Source organism: Capricornis sumatraensis, chromosome 20 (assembly GCF_032405125.1).
Source record: "Capricornis sumatraensis isolate serow.1 chromosome 20, serow.2, whole genome shotgun sequence".
NCBI classification, from domain to species: Eukaryota; Metazoa; Chordata; class Mammalia; order Artiodactyla; family Bovidae; genus Capricornis; species Capricornis sumatraensis.
In genome coordinates, this window is record NC_091088.1 from 57,341,268 (window position 1) to 57,360,145 (window position 18,878).

Sequence of the window (18,878 nt, forward strand, 5' to 3'; positions counted from 1 at the left end):
TAGAGGTTTAGAACTTCCAGATCTACAGAAAGGGGAGAGGGGTTGGAGGTTGGATTAGTCACCAAAGTTCGATGATTTAATCGGTCATGGCTATGAAATGAAGCCTCCATAATAACCCCCAAAGGACAGGGCTTGGAGAACTTCCAGGTTGGTGAACACTTGGAGATTTGGGGAGAGCGGTGCCAAGAGAGGGCATGGAAACTCCCTGCCCCTTCCCCAACCCTTGCCCTGTGCCTCTCTTCCCTCTGGCTGTTCCCCAATTGCATCATTTTATAAGAAACCTATAATCTAGTAAATAAACTGTGTCTCTGAGTTCTGTGAGTCACTCATTGAACCCAAGGAAGGGGCTGTTGGATCTGTAGCCAGCTGGTCAGACACACAGGTGATAATCTGGACTTGAAATTGGCATCTGAAGGGGTAGGGGATGGGGGCAGTCCTGCAGGACCCAACCCTTAACCTGTGGAATCTGTTGCTGTCTCCAGGTAGACAGTGTCAGGACTGAACTGAATTGTGATGTCTGAGAATTGCTTGAGGGGGAAAAAAAAACCCAAACCACAACAATGGAATTGGGTGCAGAATCATTATCTGCTGTGACAGGGAGTGGGTAGGGAGGCTGGAGGAGGGGTGGGGCCCCAGCCTGAAGAGCCCTCTAGGTGAGGCCTGTGGGTGTCTTAACGCCATCCTATAGGGAAAAAGAACACAGCCCTGGCTGATACCTGGAAGCAAGGTACACACCAGGGTGTGCAGCAAGTTCCTTTCCAAAGTTCAAAATTGGGCAAAAGAAAATCAAGAAGGAAGGAAAGAGAGAGTTTTTAGGGTCATGGAAACTTCAAGCTTGAGCTGACTGGTATTTGCTCGGGTGAATGCATTTGTAAAAAAATCTATTGAGGCTGCTTTTAAACTTTGTGTCATTTATGTAAAATAAAGCTCAATAAAAGAAAGAATGAGTGGAGACTTGCCTGGCAGTCCAGTGGTTGAGAATCTTGGCTTCCATTGCTGGGAGCACAGGTTCCATCCCTAGTGGGGGGACTAGGATCCCGCATGACGCAGGGCTAGCTCTAGGAGCTGGACTTTGACAGAAATACAGGTGGGAACCATGGCAGGCTTTTGAGCAAGGGAAGGGCCCAGTCGTGTCTTGGGTGGTGGCCCCAACCCCTGACTGGCTCTTGAACCCCAGTAATCCCCCAGCCCTTTCTGGACCCACTTTTCCCCACCCTGTCCTCTTACAGGCATGGAGGCAAAACTGAAGTAGGAGGGGGAAGCTGCCAAAATCACCGTGAAACCAAGTCCCTCGGGAGCAGAGCCTGCTAATTCATGCCTGCAGCCCCCACGCCGGTGCAGGGCATTCAGGAAGTGGTCATGGTGTGAGGGGGTTTGCAAAGACTGCTGGAAGGGGGGCGTCGGGACCCGTGCCCCACAGTCAGTGGTGGCAGAGTGGCAGGGGGCAGATCTGAGCATTCAGAACAGCAGTGCTCTCCCACGCTCTTAGTGCCTGAGGCAAAAAGCCCCTTCTCACCAGTTCCTACCTTGTCCCAGGAGAAACCAACAAGTGATAGAAGGTGCGGCACTTCCGGCCACCCCAGGTAGTGAGTGTGTTCATTCAGTGATAACTCACTGAGGCCTAGCATATGCAGGCCCTCGACACTGAAGACACAATATAGAGAGCAAAAATGAAAGTAGGGTATGCTGCTGCTGCTGCTGCTAAGTCGCTTCAGTCGTGTCCGACTCTGTGCGACCCCACAGACAGCAGCCCACCAGGCTCCCCCGTCCCTGGGATTCTCCAAGCAAGAACACTGGAGTGGGTTGCCATTTCCTTCTCCAATGCATGAAAGTGAAAAGTGAAAGTGAAGTCGCTCAGTCGTGTCCGACTCTTGGCGACCCCATGGACTGCGGCCTACCAGGCTCCTCTGTCCATGGGATTTTCCAGGCAAGAGTACTGGAGTGGGGTGCCATCGCCTTCTCCGGAAAGTAGGGTATAATGATCCCTAAATGAATGAGCTGATTGGCTAAGCTCTGGGCCTTCAGAGCCAGGCCATCTGGGTCAAATCCTAGCTTCGCCATCTCCTTGCTGCGGGGTCATGTAGGGTGCTTAATCTCTGTGCCTCGGATTCCTCATCTATATAACAGGACCAGTAATACCACCTTGCTTCCTTCTGTAGAGATTTTATGAGATCATTCATATAAAGCATTTAATGTGGGACTTCGCACAATAAATATTACTGTGATAGAGACAGGTTCGGGGGGCTGTGGGAGCTACAGAGAGGGCTTCCTGGCAGAGGAGACATGTAAGCTGGGGCCCAAAGGAGTTGGAAGGAGTTTGCCCAGTGAAGCCAAGTAGAACCAGGAAAGGGTGGTCCCATTAAGGGATCTGGCAGCACTGAAGAGGGCTTACTGCAGGGGAGGGTGTTGGAAGTGTTCCTGTTTCCTCTGCCCTCCAGGTGGGCTGGTATCCAGAGGAAGGGGCAGTGGGTGGTGCAAGCCCCAGTTTAGCTCTGGGGGCTGAGGGGTGGGGCTGGCTGCGGACTTGCAGGGAAATCCAAAGATAGCTCAGCAGAGAAGGATGACTCGCAGCCCGGGCTTCCCCACAAGTCAAGGAAGTGGGGATGAATCAGCATCTCAAAGTGTAAGGCAGCGGCTGTGGGAAGTGAGACCCAGGTTCAGGGTCCAAGGCCACTCTGTCTCTGACTCACCTCAAGCCAGGCTCGGTCTCAGGATGCACTGGGTGTGAAGCCAGACCCTTGGGGCCTTGCTCCTTTCGAAGCTTCAGTCTCCGTATTTGTACAGTGGGGTGGGGCGGGGCAGGCAGAGGTGGTGGTGACTTACAGGAGGACCTCCATAAGTGCCAGCCCCCTTCCCATTTCCTGGCCAAGTCCTAGCAGATACGAGAAATGAGTACAGGGGATGGTTTGGAGTTCCCGTTACTCTCCTGATGGATGAGTTGTCATCTGGGTTCTGGTGGGCCATGAGTAGAGAGGGGCAGAGGAAAGAGTAGCCGTGTACTGATTGTGTCTGAAAATCAGTAGCACTGATAAAAATGATTATCTCTCATGAATTCTTACTAAATGCCCAACCCTCTGTGCCCCTCCCTGTGGGAAGGTGACCCCATCTCACAGGTGAAGTGAAATGTTCAGAGAGATGAAGCCACTTGCCCAAAGTCACACAGCCAGTGGATGGCAGAGCCAAGGTTTGAACCCCAATCTGTCTGAATTCAAAGCCCTTGCTCTTAGCCTAAGATCTGGGCTGGGGCAGGGGTAGGGACAGTGTTGAGGACTCCCAAGCCTGCAGACCTGGGAGGGTACTCTCGGAGGCCTCTTATAGTTGCCAAAGCTGGTTCAGGCGGGCTTCCTCAGCTGCTCAGGAGGTAAAGAATCCGCCTGTAAGGCAGGAGACTCATGGATCCCTGAGTGGGGAAGATCCCCGGGAGGAGGGCACGGCAACCCTCTGCAATGTTCTTGCCTGGAGAATCCCCATGGACAGAGGAGCCTGGCGGGATATAGTCCATAGGGTCACAAAGAGTTAAACACGGCTGTAGCGACTGTGAGCACCCAAGCAGGTTCAGACAGGAAAAGGGCCTTTCACTGGCTGAGCTGCCTGTTTAGAGTGTGGATGTGTTTAGAAAGAAACAACAACTTCTTCTGGCTTTGTTTAACATTTATTGCAAAGTATAAGAGCAGAGACTGGTGGGCTGCACCCTGGCCCCTCCGACCTTCTCCCACCAGATAATTCTCTGCAGCTCTGGAGAAACAGTGTCCTCCTCGCTCTCCCGCCAGGGGGCGCTGCCTCCTGCCTCCTCCCGGCCTCGGGCCGGGTTCCTTCAGCTCTGCGGGCCAGCCGGCGGGTCACTGAGACAGCCCTGGATCCTGGACTCCGGGTCCCTGCTCCCCTCTTTCTCCTCCTCTGGGACCCAGGAGGCCCAGCCCCCAAGCACCTCCACATCCAACTGAAAGCTGGTGGCCATCTGCAGCGGCAGAGTGAGGATGTTTTTGTCGACGGTATGTGGGGCAGGGGGGACCGTTTTCCCATCTGGGGCCTCGGTGGGGGGTGGGCCACGGCCTCCCTCCTTAATCCAGCATCCCCTCTGGCATCCTTCAGCATTCACCATCCAAGGCGGGGCCCCCAGCAGTCCTCACACTGAGGGGGTCTTTATATGTGCGGCTGGGTCAGGAGTAGCAGAGAGAATGTCCTTGACCTCAATCCTGGGGAAGGGTAGCCTGGTTCTTCCTCGATGGGTCCTGGGGAGACGAACAGAGAGTTGGATAGAAAGGCAGGCCAGACACCAGAGGAAGAGACAGACCAAGCAAAGAAAGAGGCCGGGGGGAGGTCCAGCCCCAAACTTGGTGTCCCTCCCTGCAGGCAGAGCCAGAGCAGAAGAGATCTGCTGGCCTCAACTCCAGCCCCTCCAGCCCCCTCCCCCTTAGCCACATGGGGTGCTGGCCACAGGGCACCCTTCCTCCAGGAGGTTCTCCTGCCCGAGTCCCAGTCCCCTCACCAGCTACGTGGCCTCCTGGCTTGGTTCTGGAAGCTGCCGCGGCCCCAGCGCAGCACTGAGCAGCTCGCTCAGGGTGTCCAGCCTCCCTGCTAGCGCATCAATCTGCTTCTCCAGGGCCTGGTGAGAGCTGCTCAGACGGAGCTGCAGGTCACACAGGATCATGTGCATCTGGGCAGAGAGAGGTCAGAGGGATCAGGGGGCTGGGGGAGGCTCCCTCCCTGCCCTGCAGAGTAAGGCAGCAGAACCAGCATTTCCTAAGTCCTTACAGGCCCGGGAGATTATCCTCAATGATAACAGTTACCATTTACCAACCACCTGCCACCGCCCAGCGACTGGGCCACGTGATCCTCATATGCAGCTTAAAATCCTCCTAAAAGTGCGGGAATGGGAATCCTGTTTCCATTTTTAACAGCTGAGGAAACAGGCCTGGAGCAGATAAGTTGACATGGCCAAGTCAGCGCCTGGATCAGGGTGACCCTAGAATGTAGTAGGCGCTCACTTAAATCTTTGTGGCCTTGATGGCCGTCTGACTTTAAAACCCACAGAGCCCCTTCTCTGCCTTCTCAAACTAGGATTCACAGCTTCGTCCTTCAGGGCGTGGGAGCTTTCTATGAAGACTCTTGACTTCCGCGTTTGGGGCCAGGTGGATAATCTTAGAAATCACGACCTGCCGATTCCGCAGATCTAGGCCACTGCCGTGCAGTTTAGGGGCCCGGCACCTGCGGCTGTGTTTACCATGGCATCAGGGCCCAGGGCCACTGTTTGAGTTGTCACGGACTAATGAGAAAAAAGCAAAGGCTACCGGATAAGCAAGAGGAGCTGCTAACCAAGCCAGCGGGGCATGACGTCACTGACCCCGAGCACTTCAGAATCAAGGAGACCCAGCAGAAGGAGGGCAAGCCCTTGACCAGGCAAGCCCGCCCAGCGCTCCCGGCCACCTTCCTCCTCTTCACAACAGCAGCACAGATTGAGTTTTCCCGGAACAATGTCACCCGTCTGTGTGTTGGTGCTGTTAATTCACATTTCATTGCTTTGCCCTTTGCGTTTGAACTTCGTTTGTCAATTTGCTTTGGTTTTATGGTTGTATAAGAGTCATAGTTGAAAGGAATTTTATATCTACCCACATGTAGGGAACTTGACAATGGGAATAATTTCACATCAAACACTGGAGTTCTTTGCACAAGTTCCTTAAGCTTCAAAGGAAGCTGCACCTTTCACGAGAAACTCTATTGCACCACTCACTTATTCATTTGTTTGTCCCTTCAACCACAAGAGCTTTCTTGAGTGCCCTTGTGTGCCAGCGTTCCCGATTCCAGGCCCAGAGCTCCTTACCAGCCACCCCCTACCTCCCTCTTCTCCTAGACCCCTCTCGCGGGATCCCAGTACCTTGGAGATGTCCACCATAGAGTTCACTTGCTCCCGGAGCTTTCTGTGTTTCAGCCGCACCTGGCGGAACCTGGGGGTTTAAAAGAACAGCAGGGGGTGGGGGTCAGAGCAGCCTAGCACAGGGGTGGGATGAGGGGAGCAGAGACTCACAAAGATAGAGTATAATGAGGAAAAGTTGCCAGAGAACTGAAGGGGTGGGAGGGAATGGCTGCACCCATGAGCCCACCCCCCACATAGAGACCCAGGTAGCCAGACCCACCGGCACTCTGAAACATGCAAATGAAACCATCACACACACACAGTCACTGTGACGTCCAGGTGGGCATCTGTTTAGTGGGACCACACGCGGGCATCCTGACCTGGGTATGCATTCATGCTCACACACGGACACACACACACACTCACACCCTGCAGAGAGGAGTAGACTCAGACAGGGCTGTGCAGGGCGTGTGCACACACAGAGGTCCTCACCGGTTGATGGCGGCCAGCAGCCGGCGCTGGTGCTTGCGGGCGGCTCCAGACTCCTTCCTGCGTGTATGTTTGTACAACATCCACGACTCCTGCAGCACTCGGGCAGCCGACTCCCTCATCTGGGTGTGGGGGGCACAGTGTCAGGGGAGAGGGACCCCCTAGGGCTCTGGGAGGGGGTGCTGGGGACCTGGACTCCTGGCTCTGAGAGGGTGTGTTCTGGGTGCTGGAGGCCCGCTCACCTCTTTGGCATACTGAATGTCCATCATGAAGTTGTGCACGTGCTTCTCCGCCTTATTAAACTCCAGCTTCCGGGCCACCACGGCCACCAGCAGGGCTGTGCAGCAGACCCCCTGCGGGCACAGCAGGTATACAGGGGCCCTGGGGCTCTGAGGGCCAGCCATGTGCCACCAACTCCCTCTCTCTCCTGAACCCTCCCCACAGACACAGCTGGCAGGCACCGCCCCCCTAGTTGACAAACAAGCAAACCCGCTGGGAGAGAACCAAGGTCTCAGAGGTTCCAGAGGTGGAGCTGAGATCAAAATCACACATCTGAGTGCAACTCCTGGGCATGGTGTTTACACCTTCACCATTTCCTGTTTTGTTAAGGGTGTGATTGGAGACGAGGGAGAAGGGCTGGTGCTGGGTGACGGGCAGAGCTCAGGCTCCTGCAGGACCCCTGCCTCCCCACGTTCCAGTTGGCCATCAGGTCACCAGGGGTGTTCTTCCCCCTCCTCCCCACCCCTATAGACGCTGCCCAGCTCTGGCCACATCTTCTCCCTCCTGGACAATTTCTAGCCTCCCCTTCACCCCATCCTGACCCAGCTGTGACCCTGACCCCCTCACCCTAATCTCCTTCTGGGCTCCCACGGCCCCAGACTTCTTAGCCCGGCTCTCAGGGTCTGCTAAGGTCCAGGCCACTCCTTCTTCTCTGCCCAGCCTCCCTCTCAGGCAATTCACCCCTCACCTGCCTGAGCACCTTGTCCCAAACCCTCACTCTCATCCTTTCCTTCTTGAGGCCTCTGATCCATCAAGGCCCCACCAAATCCCAACTGCCTTGTACCACCTGCTCACTGTCCCTGGGGTTAGAATGACTCATCTGAAGTCTGTCCCCATCCCATTATGTTTCAGCTTTTGACCCTCGGAACAATTTGCTAGCTACAGGGACCGCTTGGGTTCCAAGCCCAGCTTGGAGCAAGTTATCTAATCTCACAGTGCCTGAGCTTCTTATCTGTGAAATGTGCACGCCCTCACAGAATTACTCCAGGGATTCCGTCAGTTAGCACCTTGAGAGCAGAGCCTGGCAGAGTACGGACCCAATAAAAGTTAGCCGTTATTGCACCCTGGAACCTCTCAGCCGGGAGTAGGCTGTGAACTCTAATGCAAAGTTAGTGCAAAACTCACCATGAGAGAGTTTTCTGTCTCAGCTTCTCCCTTTCTCAAATGAAGGAGGAGGTCCCAGGAAGCCCGAGGGCCCCTGACCCTTTGGGAGTGTCTCCCTGGCTGCATCCCTGCCCCTCTTTCCTAGTCACAGGGACTCACCACTGTGTGTGTGTGTGTGTGTGTGTCTGTGTCTGTGTGTCTGTGTGTGTCTGTGTGTCTGTGTGTATATGTGAGCCGCATTTCCCTGCCAGCCCATGCATCACCTGTGGACCCAGGACTCGGGGGTTCAGCATGTCCTTCCTGGGACAAATCAGGGCTGGGGGCTGTTGGCTTGAATTCCTGAGCTTGAGGGGAGCCAGATCTCATAGGGAGCTGGAGGCCAAGGCATTGGGTGCTGGGTCTATGAAGGGAAGAGGGTGGGTGTCTAGATTCAGAGGGAGGCCGACTCTGGGGAATAGGTTTGGGTCTACGGCTTAGGGAGCCCTCTGTCTCATGCTTGAGGGCACAGGAGCCAGGATGGTAGACAGCCACGTGCTTGGAACAGCTACAATAACAGCTCCCCCATCGCCACCCCTGGCCCATTTCCTGAGCCTTTCCTGTGCTTGAGACCCTTTGTGTGCTGTGCTGCGCTATGCGCAGTCACTTCAGTCATGTCCAACTTTTTGCAACCTGTCAGGCTCCTCTGTCCATGGGATTCTTCAGGCAAGAATACTGAGTGGGTTGCCATGCTCTTCTCCAGGGGATCTTCCTGACCCAGGAATCGAACTGGTGTCTCTTGTGTCTCCTGCATTGCAGGCAGATTCTTTACCCACTGAGCCACCTGGGAAGCCCTTTTGAGACCCTTTACATGGTTTAATTCATTTAGTCTTCTCAGAAGCAGTACACTGGTATCATCATCCCCATTTTATAGATGAGAAAACTGAGGCCCAGAAAGATTATATGGCTGACTCCTAGCTAGGAAGTGGCAGAAACAGAATTTGAACTCGAGCAGCCTGAGCCCACAGGCAAGCTCCTGATATCTATATGCAATTGCCTTAAAGGAGACTGGGAGACTGGATCCCTGGGTCCTGAAGGAACCTGGAGCTGGGAAACCAGGTACCCTGAGTCCTGGATGATTGAGAGGGTAAAGAGGGGAGAGAGCAAGATCCTGAGCCTTGGGGGAACTCAGGGCTGAATTCCTGAATTCTGGGAGGAAAAAGAGAAAAAGGGCTGGGAGGTTCCCAAGGAGGATGAGGTCTGGGGTGCTAGATTCCAGAGAGAGCTAGGACTTTAGGGGATGGATTCCTGGGATTTTCAAAGGAAATAGGGCTGGTGTCTGTGTTCTGAGCAAAGATCCATGTAGTCAGAGCTATGGTTTTTCCAGCAGTCGTGTACAGATGTGAGAGCTGGATCATTAAGAAGGCTGAGTGCCAAAGAATTGATGCTTTCGAACTGTGGTGCTGGAGATGACTCAAGAGTCCCCTTGGACAGCAAGATCAAGCCAGTCAATCCTAAAGGAAATCAACTCTGAATATTCATTGGAAAGACTCTTGCTGAAGCTGAAGCTCCAATACTTTTGATCACTGGATGGGAAGAGCCAACTCATTGGAAAAGACCCTGATGCTAGGAGAGCCTTTAGGCAATAGGAAAAGGAGACAGCAGAGGATGAGATGGTCAGATAGCATCACCAACTCAATGGACATGAATTTGAGCAAACTCTGGGAGACAGTGGAGGACAGAAGAGCCTGGCATGCTATAGTCCATGGGGTTGCAAAGAGCTGGACACGACTTAGCATCTGAACCACAACGACTGTGTCCTGGACAGGGAGTGAGGCTGTGGGGGTCCAGACACCCAAGTTCCCTGGGGTGTCCCTGAGTGCCTCAGTTGGCTCCATGGTTTCCTGGGGCCCGGGGGGTGAGCAGTGTGCAGTGCAGGAGTCCCTAAGTGGATGTACTCACCATGACCCCGGTGCAGAGGCAGACGATCTTGCCCCACATGGTGCCTGGCACCACATCACCGTAGCCAATGGTCAGGAATGTGATGGGGATCAGCCACAGTGTGTCTGAAAGGTGCCCGGTGGCATTCACGGCCTGCCTATAGGGGAAGAGCGGGTTAGTTCTGGGGTTCCTGTGGTGTTTGATACCCTTTTTCTTAGCACACACCCACACTCAAAAAAAGCACTCAAAGCTTGCCTGGCTTTGGCAAGCCTGCCTGGCCTCCTCTTTGCTGTGTGACCTAGACAAGATGCTCAATCACTGTGGGCTTTGAACCTGGATCCTGTCAATTCCAAAGACCATTTGGTTTCAGCTAGGCTACCAGGGCTGCTGCATTTAATGTGATTGAGGGATTGAAAGGGGGAGAAAACCCAACCTGAAGTTCACTTGTCAGTCCCTGGCAGGGAACTGCCTCCACCCAGAGAAAGGGTGGGTTTTCTGATTTCCACAAAGATTCTCTGTTGCCTAGAGGTGGCTCTGTCAGGACTAAAAAGGTGGGACTCTAAAAAGGCTTGGGCGGGGGGACTCTCTTCTTTCCCCACACTTCATGGAAGGGGATATTTAGGTCCAGTCATAGAAAGGACTGAAAATCAGGATGTGTCTAACTCTGACCCATAGTTAGCCCAGAGCATAGAAAGCATCATTCACCAGGGTCCCAGAAACCTCAAAACCACTAAGTTAGTGCCCAGAGGTGGGGACTGAATGTATCGTTAAACACCCCACCCCCCACTTCAGCCCAAAGTACACTCAAGTTTGTGGACTTCCGCCTCTCAGAAGCTCAGAGAGGAGAAATCTCAGGGCAGATGCTCCCATTCTCCACCTCCCCTCAAGAATCCTTTGCTCGATGTACTAAACTAGAGGTTCTCAAACTTGAGCCAGCATCAGAATTAACTGTTAAAAGCAGATTGCTGAGTCCCGCCCATTAGAGTCTTGGATTCCATAGATATGGGTGGGGCCTACAAATTTGGATTTGCAACCAGTTCCCAGGAGATAGAGAACATACTAAAAAGCAAAGACATGATTTTGCCAGCAAAGGTCCGTCTAATTAAAGCTATGGTTTTTCCAGTAGTCATGTATGGATGTGAGAGTTGGACTATAAAGAAGGCTGAGTACTGAAAAATTGATGCTTTGAACTGTGGTGTTGGAGAAGACTCTTGAGAGTCCCTTGGAGTGTAAGGAGATCCAACCAGTCCATCCTAAAGAAATCAGTCCTGAATATTCATTAGAAGGACTGATGCTGAAGCTGAAACTCCACTATTTTGGCCACCTGATGCTAAGAACTGACTCTTTGGAAAAGACCATGATGCTGGGAAAGATTGAGGGCAGGAGGTGAAGGGGACGACAGAGGATAAGACAGTTGGATGGCATCACAGACTCAATGGACATGAGTTTGAGTAAACTCCAGGAGTTGGTGATGGACAGAGAGGCCTGGCGTGTTGCAGTCCATGGGGTTGCAAAGAGTCAGACACAACTGAGCAACTAAACTGAATCCAGGAGATGCTGCTGGTCCCAGAACCACTGGCTAAGATTACCCCTAATTTCTTTTATCTGTAAGATAAATGGGGCTTCCCTGGTGGCTCAGGGGTAAAGAATCCATCTACTGATGCAGGAGACATGGGTTCAATTTCTGGATTGGGAAGATCCCTGGAGAAGGAAATAGCAACCGACTCTAGTATTCTTGCTGGGAAACCCCAGGGACAGAGGAGGCTGACAGGCTACAGTCCATGGGGTCGCAAAGAGTCGGACAGGACTTGGTGACTAAAGCAACAAAGGTAAGTGGAGGCCCTGATGGGGTACAGTTCCAGCATCAGGTCAGAGTCCAGCAGGCAGCTGGGAATTTCTTCCAGGGCAGCCCCGGGGTGGTTAGGAGCACCTACCAGTGCAGGTGAGCTAATTTGGAAAAGCAGAAAGTCTCCTTCCTTCAAAGCAGGTGCAACCCTTGGCCAGCCAGGCCCCAGTGCCTGCATTATACGTGGACTCTGGAAGCAGGAGAGATTGGAGGCAGGAAGGGCAGGGCTTCCTAGGGTGTATGTGTGTTGGGGGGTTGGGGTGGGGGAGACTGGAGGCTGCAAGCGGACGAAAGGCTTTGGGGCTGGTCTGTCGGTTCTTCCCACCCTGCTGCAAAAGAGTGTGGACAGATAGCTTTCTCCACGGCCTGGTCCCGGGGAGTCCTGATCTGCACCACCGTGCAGGGCAAGCGTGGTTGTCAGCGGCCCCTCCAGAGGCTCCAGGTACCCTCCATCCCCACCCGCCCTGGCACCCTCACCTCTCGGCTACCGACAGCACCCAGGCGGTGGTGAGCCAGAGGCCAAGCGTGAGGCAGAGCAGCAGGCGGCCGGGGTGCGTGTTCATGTACAGCTTGGCCACGAACCAGTGGCGGAAGCGGACCTGGTTGAGCGCGCCGATGCTGCGGTAGGAGGCGTTGAGCAGGACGCCGCTGCGCAGGAGCAGGGCGCGGGGCACCAGGTACAGGCGCAGCAGCATGGCCAGCGACAGCAGCGCCTCCCCCTGGTCCAGGAAGCTGGGCCAGGACTGCGTGGCCGCGGTCTTCGGGAACCCCGAGCTCAGCACGCACGGCGGGCCCGGCACCGGCGGCGGGTGCAGCCCGCACACCACCAGCTCCAGCACGATCTGCGCCACCTGCCGCCCGGTCAGCGCCACGCGCCAGTCCCGGAGCCCGTTGTCCGTCATGAACAGCTGCGGGGAGGAGGACGGACGGAGAAGGAGGGAGTCACGCGAAGGTCAGGCGCCCGCTCCCCAGCCTGCGCGAGGAGATAAGGGGGGCGCACCCGCGGGGCCGCAGAGGGAGGCAGATAGCGCAGGGCCTGGGGCCGGGGAGGGTGGGGAAGGGACACGGCAGGACCCGAGGAAGACATCTCTCCACCTTCACTCCCGTGTCTTGCGCAGCCTACTTCCAGAACCTCCAGCCCAGGAACACTTATTGAGTGCCTACTGTGTGCCCGACGTTGAGATATGTTGAGGATATGGGTGAACAAGACAAAAACGCCTTCCTCCCGGGAGCCTACATTCCACACCCATGGAGCCAGGCTTACTCCTGTCTCTGGGGACCCAGCAGTGTAACTGGCATCATCCCATTACAATGACAATAGCCAACACGTGCGGGGCACCTGGGGGGTGCCCGGCATTGCGCTATCCCCTTTGGTGTTGTGACTCCTGGAATGGTCACAAGACAGTGAGACTGAAGGTATTCTTACCCCCATTTTATAAATGTGGAAACTGAGGCCCAGGGCGCTCAGGTGCAGCTGCACAGCTGGGCAGGCCGCTTAACTACTTGAAATGACTGCTATGAATGATAAGGTGTACTTCTTACTGAGCATGTCTTGTATGCCAGTCTCTGCAAGGGGCATACCACACTCGGCCAATATCCCTCATTTTATACACCACGGTTGTGGCGGAAGGGAACAGGATCTGGGGGTGTGGAAGATGGGAGGAGAGGGGAAGGGGTGGGGAGCCCAGTGTGGACTGAGACATGCGATGGGAGGGGGGACGTGGGTGGGAAGGGCGCCTGGATCTGGGGGTCATTGGGAGCTCAGGGAGCTCAGGCGTAGGGAAGGACTTCACGCACATAATTAGGATCTGAGTTGTTGGGGACCGGAACAGGTAGGGGCCCAAGGGTTGAAGAAGGGAGATCTGGGAGGCTGGGCCTGGTGTGAGGCAGCCTGGAGCTAGAGTGGACAGAGAGGCCTGGGGGCAGGAACTCTCAGCACCTACAGATGTGCCTGCCAGGTGAGTCAGGGCAGCAGGTGGAGGAAGGTCAGGGCTGCTCTGGGAGGCTCTGTCTGTTGTCCACGGTTCGTCCCCTCCGGGTAGAGAAGGGTGTGGATGCATCTCAGGGTGGAGGCAGCTCATTACTCAGCCCAGCAGGCTGGAAAGTGTGAGCTGACAGGGCGTGGTGGGGGCCGAGGGGAGCGAGAAGGGGCTGGGGGCGGGGCCTGCCCTACCTGGACCTCTTTGGCGTGAAAGGCCACGATAAGGGAGAGGAGCAGGAACGTGGAGATGCTGATCAAGCATTTAACCAGGAACAGGTAGAGCACCCACTGTTGGGAGGGAGAGAGAAAGGGGTGAGATCCTAGGTCTCCACCGGCTCTGCCCCCTCTACCCTCCTCCCAAACCACCATCCCTTCTCCCTTCCCATTCATTCCTAGGCTCCTAACCCCACCCCCAGTCCAGCCGTCTCCTCCAAGTCTGGGGAAGCCTCAGAACTGTCATCGGGTCCCCAAGGGGAGCACCCTCTTCCTTCCTAAGGGGACAGCCCTGGCCTAGACGTAGGGTTCACCCTCCTCCTCAGCCTCTCCTAAGACCACACCCCTGAGAGAAGACCTCAAAATGCACATTTCTTCCTAACTGCCGCTTAAGGGTCCCCATCAAAAATAGTTCTCAGTTGGCGGAGGGGTGTCTAGAAACAGACATTTAGCCTCTAAAGAGTGTCCCTCCTCTTCCCTTCCTCCCCAGCTGGTCTCTGCCCTAGAAAGCAACTTCAAGTCTCCCCCCACCCAGCAACCCAGTTCCTAAGGAGCCTAGAAACTGTCACTCACTCCCCAAGGAATGAATGACACCCTCCCTTGCCCTCATTCCCTGGGGTCCCTGAGACCCCGGCCCCAGCTCTGAGAAAGGCCTCCAGTCCTGCCCTGTGTGTTCCTTCCCCCACCACCTCCTGCCCTCTCTCCTGGCTCCAAGCCCAGGGCAGATCTGGCCGGAAGCACATGGCCTCCAGAAACCACGGGAAGTTTTTTTCCCTCTCTTTGTGCGTCTATATCTTGGAGGAATCTAGGATTCTTAAGGGAGAGATTTAGAGGGGAATGGGACTGCTGGATTCCCTAGGAGGGGCTGGGAGGGGGTGCCTGCCTGGAAGGTGGTGTTGGGAGAAAGGGCCACCTGGGCGCCCGCAATGAGCTCAGCACCTGTTTCTTCTAGAATGCTGCCAGCTCTCCCCGACAGCCAGGGCCCCGCCTCTGTGCAGGGGAAAAGGGCCAGTTTCCTGCCCCGGGGGGCCTGCCCCCCCACCCCTCCCTGAACAATGGTGCTGTTGTCCCTAGCCCTCCCCCACCCCGTCATCCGATGGCTCCCCAGCTCCCTGTCCCTTTCTTTAGTTTGTCTCAACCGGCGCCCCACCTGACCCAGCCTCTCCCAGCTCCGTCGTCCACTTCTCTGGTGGTCCTCTCTCCTTTCAATTCCTTTTGCCCCGAATCCTGCACCCCCTTCTCTGTGTGTAGCACGCTGTCTCTCACCGCATCTTTGCCTTGATCTCTCTCTGTCTTCGTCTTTCTGTGTATCTCTGCCTCTGTGTGTTTGTGCGTGTGTTGAGTCGCTTCAGTCGTGTCCGACTCTTTGTGACCCTTTGGACTGTAGCCCGCCAGGCTCCTCTGTCCATGGGATTCTCCAGGCAAGAATACTGGAGTGGATTGCCATGCCCTCCTCCAGGGGATCTTCCCGACTCAGGGATGAAAACAGCGTCTCTTATGTCTCCTGCATTGGCAGGCGGGTTCTTTACCACTAGCACCACCTGGGTAGCTTCTCTGTACCCCTCACCACCCTCCCTCTCCTGCCCGGCTGCGTCGGTCAAGTTCCGCTGTCTCAGTGGGCGTGGGCCTCGCCTCTCCTCCAGCCCCTCCCTGCTACCAGCAGGTGTCTGGATCCCTGCAGAATGAATTCATAGATTGCGATGGATTGTGATGGAGGTGGGGAGAGGGCATGGGTATCGTCAAGGCGGTCATAGAAAGGGGGCTGAGGAGGACCCTTCAGGTCATCTATTTCAACCCTCACCCCCAGTTTCCAGTTGACAAAACGGCCCCAGAGAGCTGCAGCAGATGCCAGAGTCGCCCTGCTGGAGGCAGCAGCCTGGTGGGCGGTGGAGGGAAGCAAGGGGAGGTGAGAGGGCGGAGGGCCTGGATGGTGAAGGAAAGACCCCCGACCCATCGCATCTGCCCCCTTAGCCTCACCTCCCCTGCTGGGCGGGGTGCTGAAGCCTGGGAGCGGCGGGTCAGCCCGGCCATGCTTCCTGTTGGCCTGGGCTTCGGTGGCCCCACCCCCACAGTGCCCGCTGCCCTCACCCGCCCAGAGGAAGCCAGCCTGCCCCGACCCTCTGTGGGGCTCCTGGGCACTTCAAAGCTGCCTGCCTCTCCCACTCCCAAATCCAAGCCCGAGCCTTGTCCCCGGGAATGCCCTCACCTTACCCTCAAATCCAGGGCCCCCCTGACGAGCCCAGTTCCACGCCCCTTACCCCAGACAGATCTGCAGCCCCTCCTTTCCTGTTGAGCAATTCCGTCCCGTCCTTCAGCTGCCAGTTCTGACCCATGTCCTTCATCTGCCCCCATCCCAGCCCGGACCCGGGCTGGAATGTGCTGGAAGCCTGCTCAGACCTGTCCCGGCCCCACCTGTCCTTCCCTTCCCTATTCACACTATCCTCAAAGTCCGCGACTCTTCCCCTACACATGCTCTAAGGCGCCCTCCCCTCCAAACCCAGGAGCCCAGGCCCCCAGCCTCTCCTCCCCGGGACCCAGGAGACCAGCCTACGAGAAACCTACTTCTCCCTTATTTCTCAGACTAAATAAATTCTGAGGAAGCTGAGCTTCTCACTGATGGAGATGGAATTGGCAGCGGGGCTGGGGGGATACTTCTTCCCCCCCAACCAGCACCCCCAACCCCAGCCAGTTTTTTCCATCTCTGCCCTTTGCCTCTGAGATACTGGGCAAACATTTGAGTTCAGATAAGGACCAAGGAGCCTCCACCTAGTGGAAGAAGTCAGCCTTTCTCCTCACCTTCCCTTCACTGAACCTGGGGCTACCCCTCCCCTAATCTGCTCTTAGGAGACTCCAGTATCTGACCAGCCACCCCTTGGACCTCCAACTGCCTGACTGCAGTATCTTCAAATTGACACCCTGTCACCCCTCTTCCCTTCCATCTGCAGAGGGGGCCCCCTACCATTTCCCTCCCTGGGTCCCAGGAGTCCAGCGCTCAACCTCCTCCACTCTCAGACCCGGGGGTCCCTGGCCCCACCTCCCTCTGACCCTGGAGTCTCAGCCCCCAGCGCCTCCTCCTCCCTCAGACCCAGGAGTCCTGGCCCCCAGCCCCTCCTCCTTCAAGACTAGAAGTCTCTGCCTCTACCCTCCACTCACCGGGCACCCCCCGAACCACAGCATCTCTGCATGCAGGACCATGAGCCCAATGCCAGTTCCTGCCAGTGCCAGCGTCCAGCCGGCCAGACTCTTCTCCTGCTCCAGCAGGCGCTTTCGCCGCCGCAGGGCCCCCAGGCCCGGCACCAGCTCCCCGCCCATGGCTCCCGGGGTCTTGGGGCCCAGCCAGCTTCCTGCCCAGGGTCCCCCACCTCGCAGCACGCAAAGGGCAGCCACGGTGGCTTGAGGCCCCCGGCCTGCTCTGCTCCCTTGCTCTGGGCTTGTGCTTTGAGGTGCAGCAGAGTCTGTGCCCTCTGGGAGGTGGTGACTGCTGGGCAGGGCGGGGAGGTGCTGGGGAGGCCCCCGGGCAGAGGGGAGGCTCCCCAACCCCCCTTCTCAGACTAAGGAGGGGCGGGGGTGTGTCTTAGGGCAGAGCAAGGAAGAGGCGTGCGTCCACGTGGATTAAGACACACACACACCAACACACAATGGGCTTTGTGACACACAGCGGTCTGCAGCGTATAATACACACCTACTCTGGGCCACACCCGGACACCACGCAACACTACACCCTAAACCATGGCATGGCCAGAGACGGAACCTAACACCCATGGGCACACAACACTACTGACACCGAGTGACTCACAACTCCCGACAAGCTCTGAAACCCACAGCCACACCCAGACACCACACACACACGGTGTGACACACGCCGGCACTTAGCGAGCAGGCAGCGTCCCCGTGGCACCCAGGGCCACCCAAATATTGTCCACACAGAAGCACAGACATCACAGTCCAAACTGGCACAACATCGTCTGACACAAACAGCCACACCCAGACACGGCACATGGGATGATGCCCGTCAGTAGCTACACAAACACGACCTATACGAGTGTTCCACAAACACGCAATCTGTATTGACTTAGCAATCCCCTGGTGCCACGCACAGCATATCTGTATGAACAAGGCACGCAGCCATCACACACCCGTGGACCAGCAGCCAGTACATGCAGACACACATTTAGTGACACACCCATGCAGTCAGCACTCACCTAGCACAGTGACTGCAGCACGTATGCTCATGGAATGACTCACAACACACACGGATTCACCTCAACACACAATGTACCCTGAGCACACGCTGCCGTTCAAATGCACAGTCAGAGACCGGTAGGAATGGATGCGTGTGGGGAAAGGCCCACAGGCACAGCGCCACACACAGAAACCCAGGTGGCACCCGCCCCGTAAGACGTCCTGAGCTGTTTCGTTGCATCACCCAGGACACAACAGAATGGTACCCGGGGGAGGGAGGCCCGGCACACAGGTTACATAGGCCCTGATGCCCAAGAGCCACATACGCGGAGTAGAACACCAACCATTGCCTCAGACTGACAGACAGCACATTCCACACCCATGCACATGATACACTCCAACACCAGGGGCCACACCAGCACCACATACACAGGGCACTACGCCAAGACATCATGACGCAAAGCGCCGATGCAGTCTGCCCGGCACAGACACTGTGTCCCGTGAACCGGCGGACGAGGCCCACTGACACGTCCGTCACCTAGGCCGGCACCAACACCCACACAGCACCGGGGGACACCCTCTGGTACAGTGTAACACACAGCCACATGGTCACAACACTCTGAGAGTGGTCCCCGGGCTGTGTCCTTGGCAGGGAAAGGAGAGGCCCCCAACATGGACATACACCTTGAAGGAGAGCATGGTGTCACACCACTGAGTGAGACACAACTTTTACACACACAAAGCCTATGAAGAGACACAACACGTGCGCTGATGTACAGAATAGCAAATGCAGCGCAGAGTGATGCGTGATGACTCCCAGAGTGACAGCCGCACGGCGTGTGCCATGTGCCCACGTGCAGCAGCATAGAAGCAACGCAGGGGTCTCTGCTGTATACAGCTGGGCACAGGTCAAAGCCCTCCCGCAGCAACGCACGAGGACTTGCTGGCGGGGTGACACAAAAGCCCTCTCAAGGTGTGGCCCGTGGACCCATGGACACCACTCTGGGTGGGGA

The 18,878-nt window shown here is 56.1% G+C and overlaps 1 protein-coding gene across 1 annotated transcript; it reads right to left on the minus strand.

Annotated features, from left to right (window-relative positions):
* Window positions 1–4,492: 4,492 nt before the first annotated feature.
* KCNN4 (potassium calcium-activated channel subfamily N member 4) lies at window positions 4,493–16,995 on the minus strand. The gene is made up of 8 exons (XM_068993006.1): window positions 16,837–16,995; window positions 13,663–13,758; window positions 11,967–12,397; window positions 9,665–9,800; window positions 6,586–6,696; window positions 6,347–6,465; window positions 5,876–5,945; window positions 4,493–4,657 (listed from the first exon to the last, which is right to left on the minus strand). Exons 1-8 carry the CDS (start codon window positions 16,993–16,995, stop codon window positions 4,493–4,495), a joined length of 1,287 nt encoding a protein of 428 aa, XP_068849107.1.
* Window positions 16,996–18,878: the final 1,883 nt, after the last annotated feature.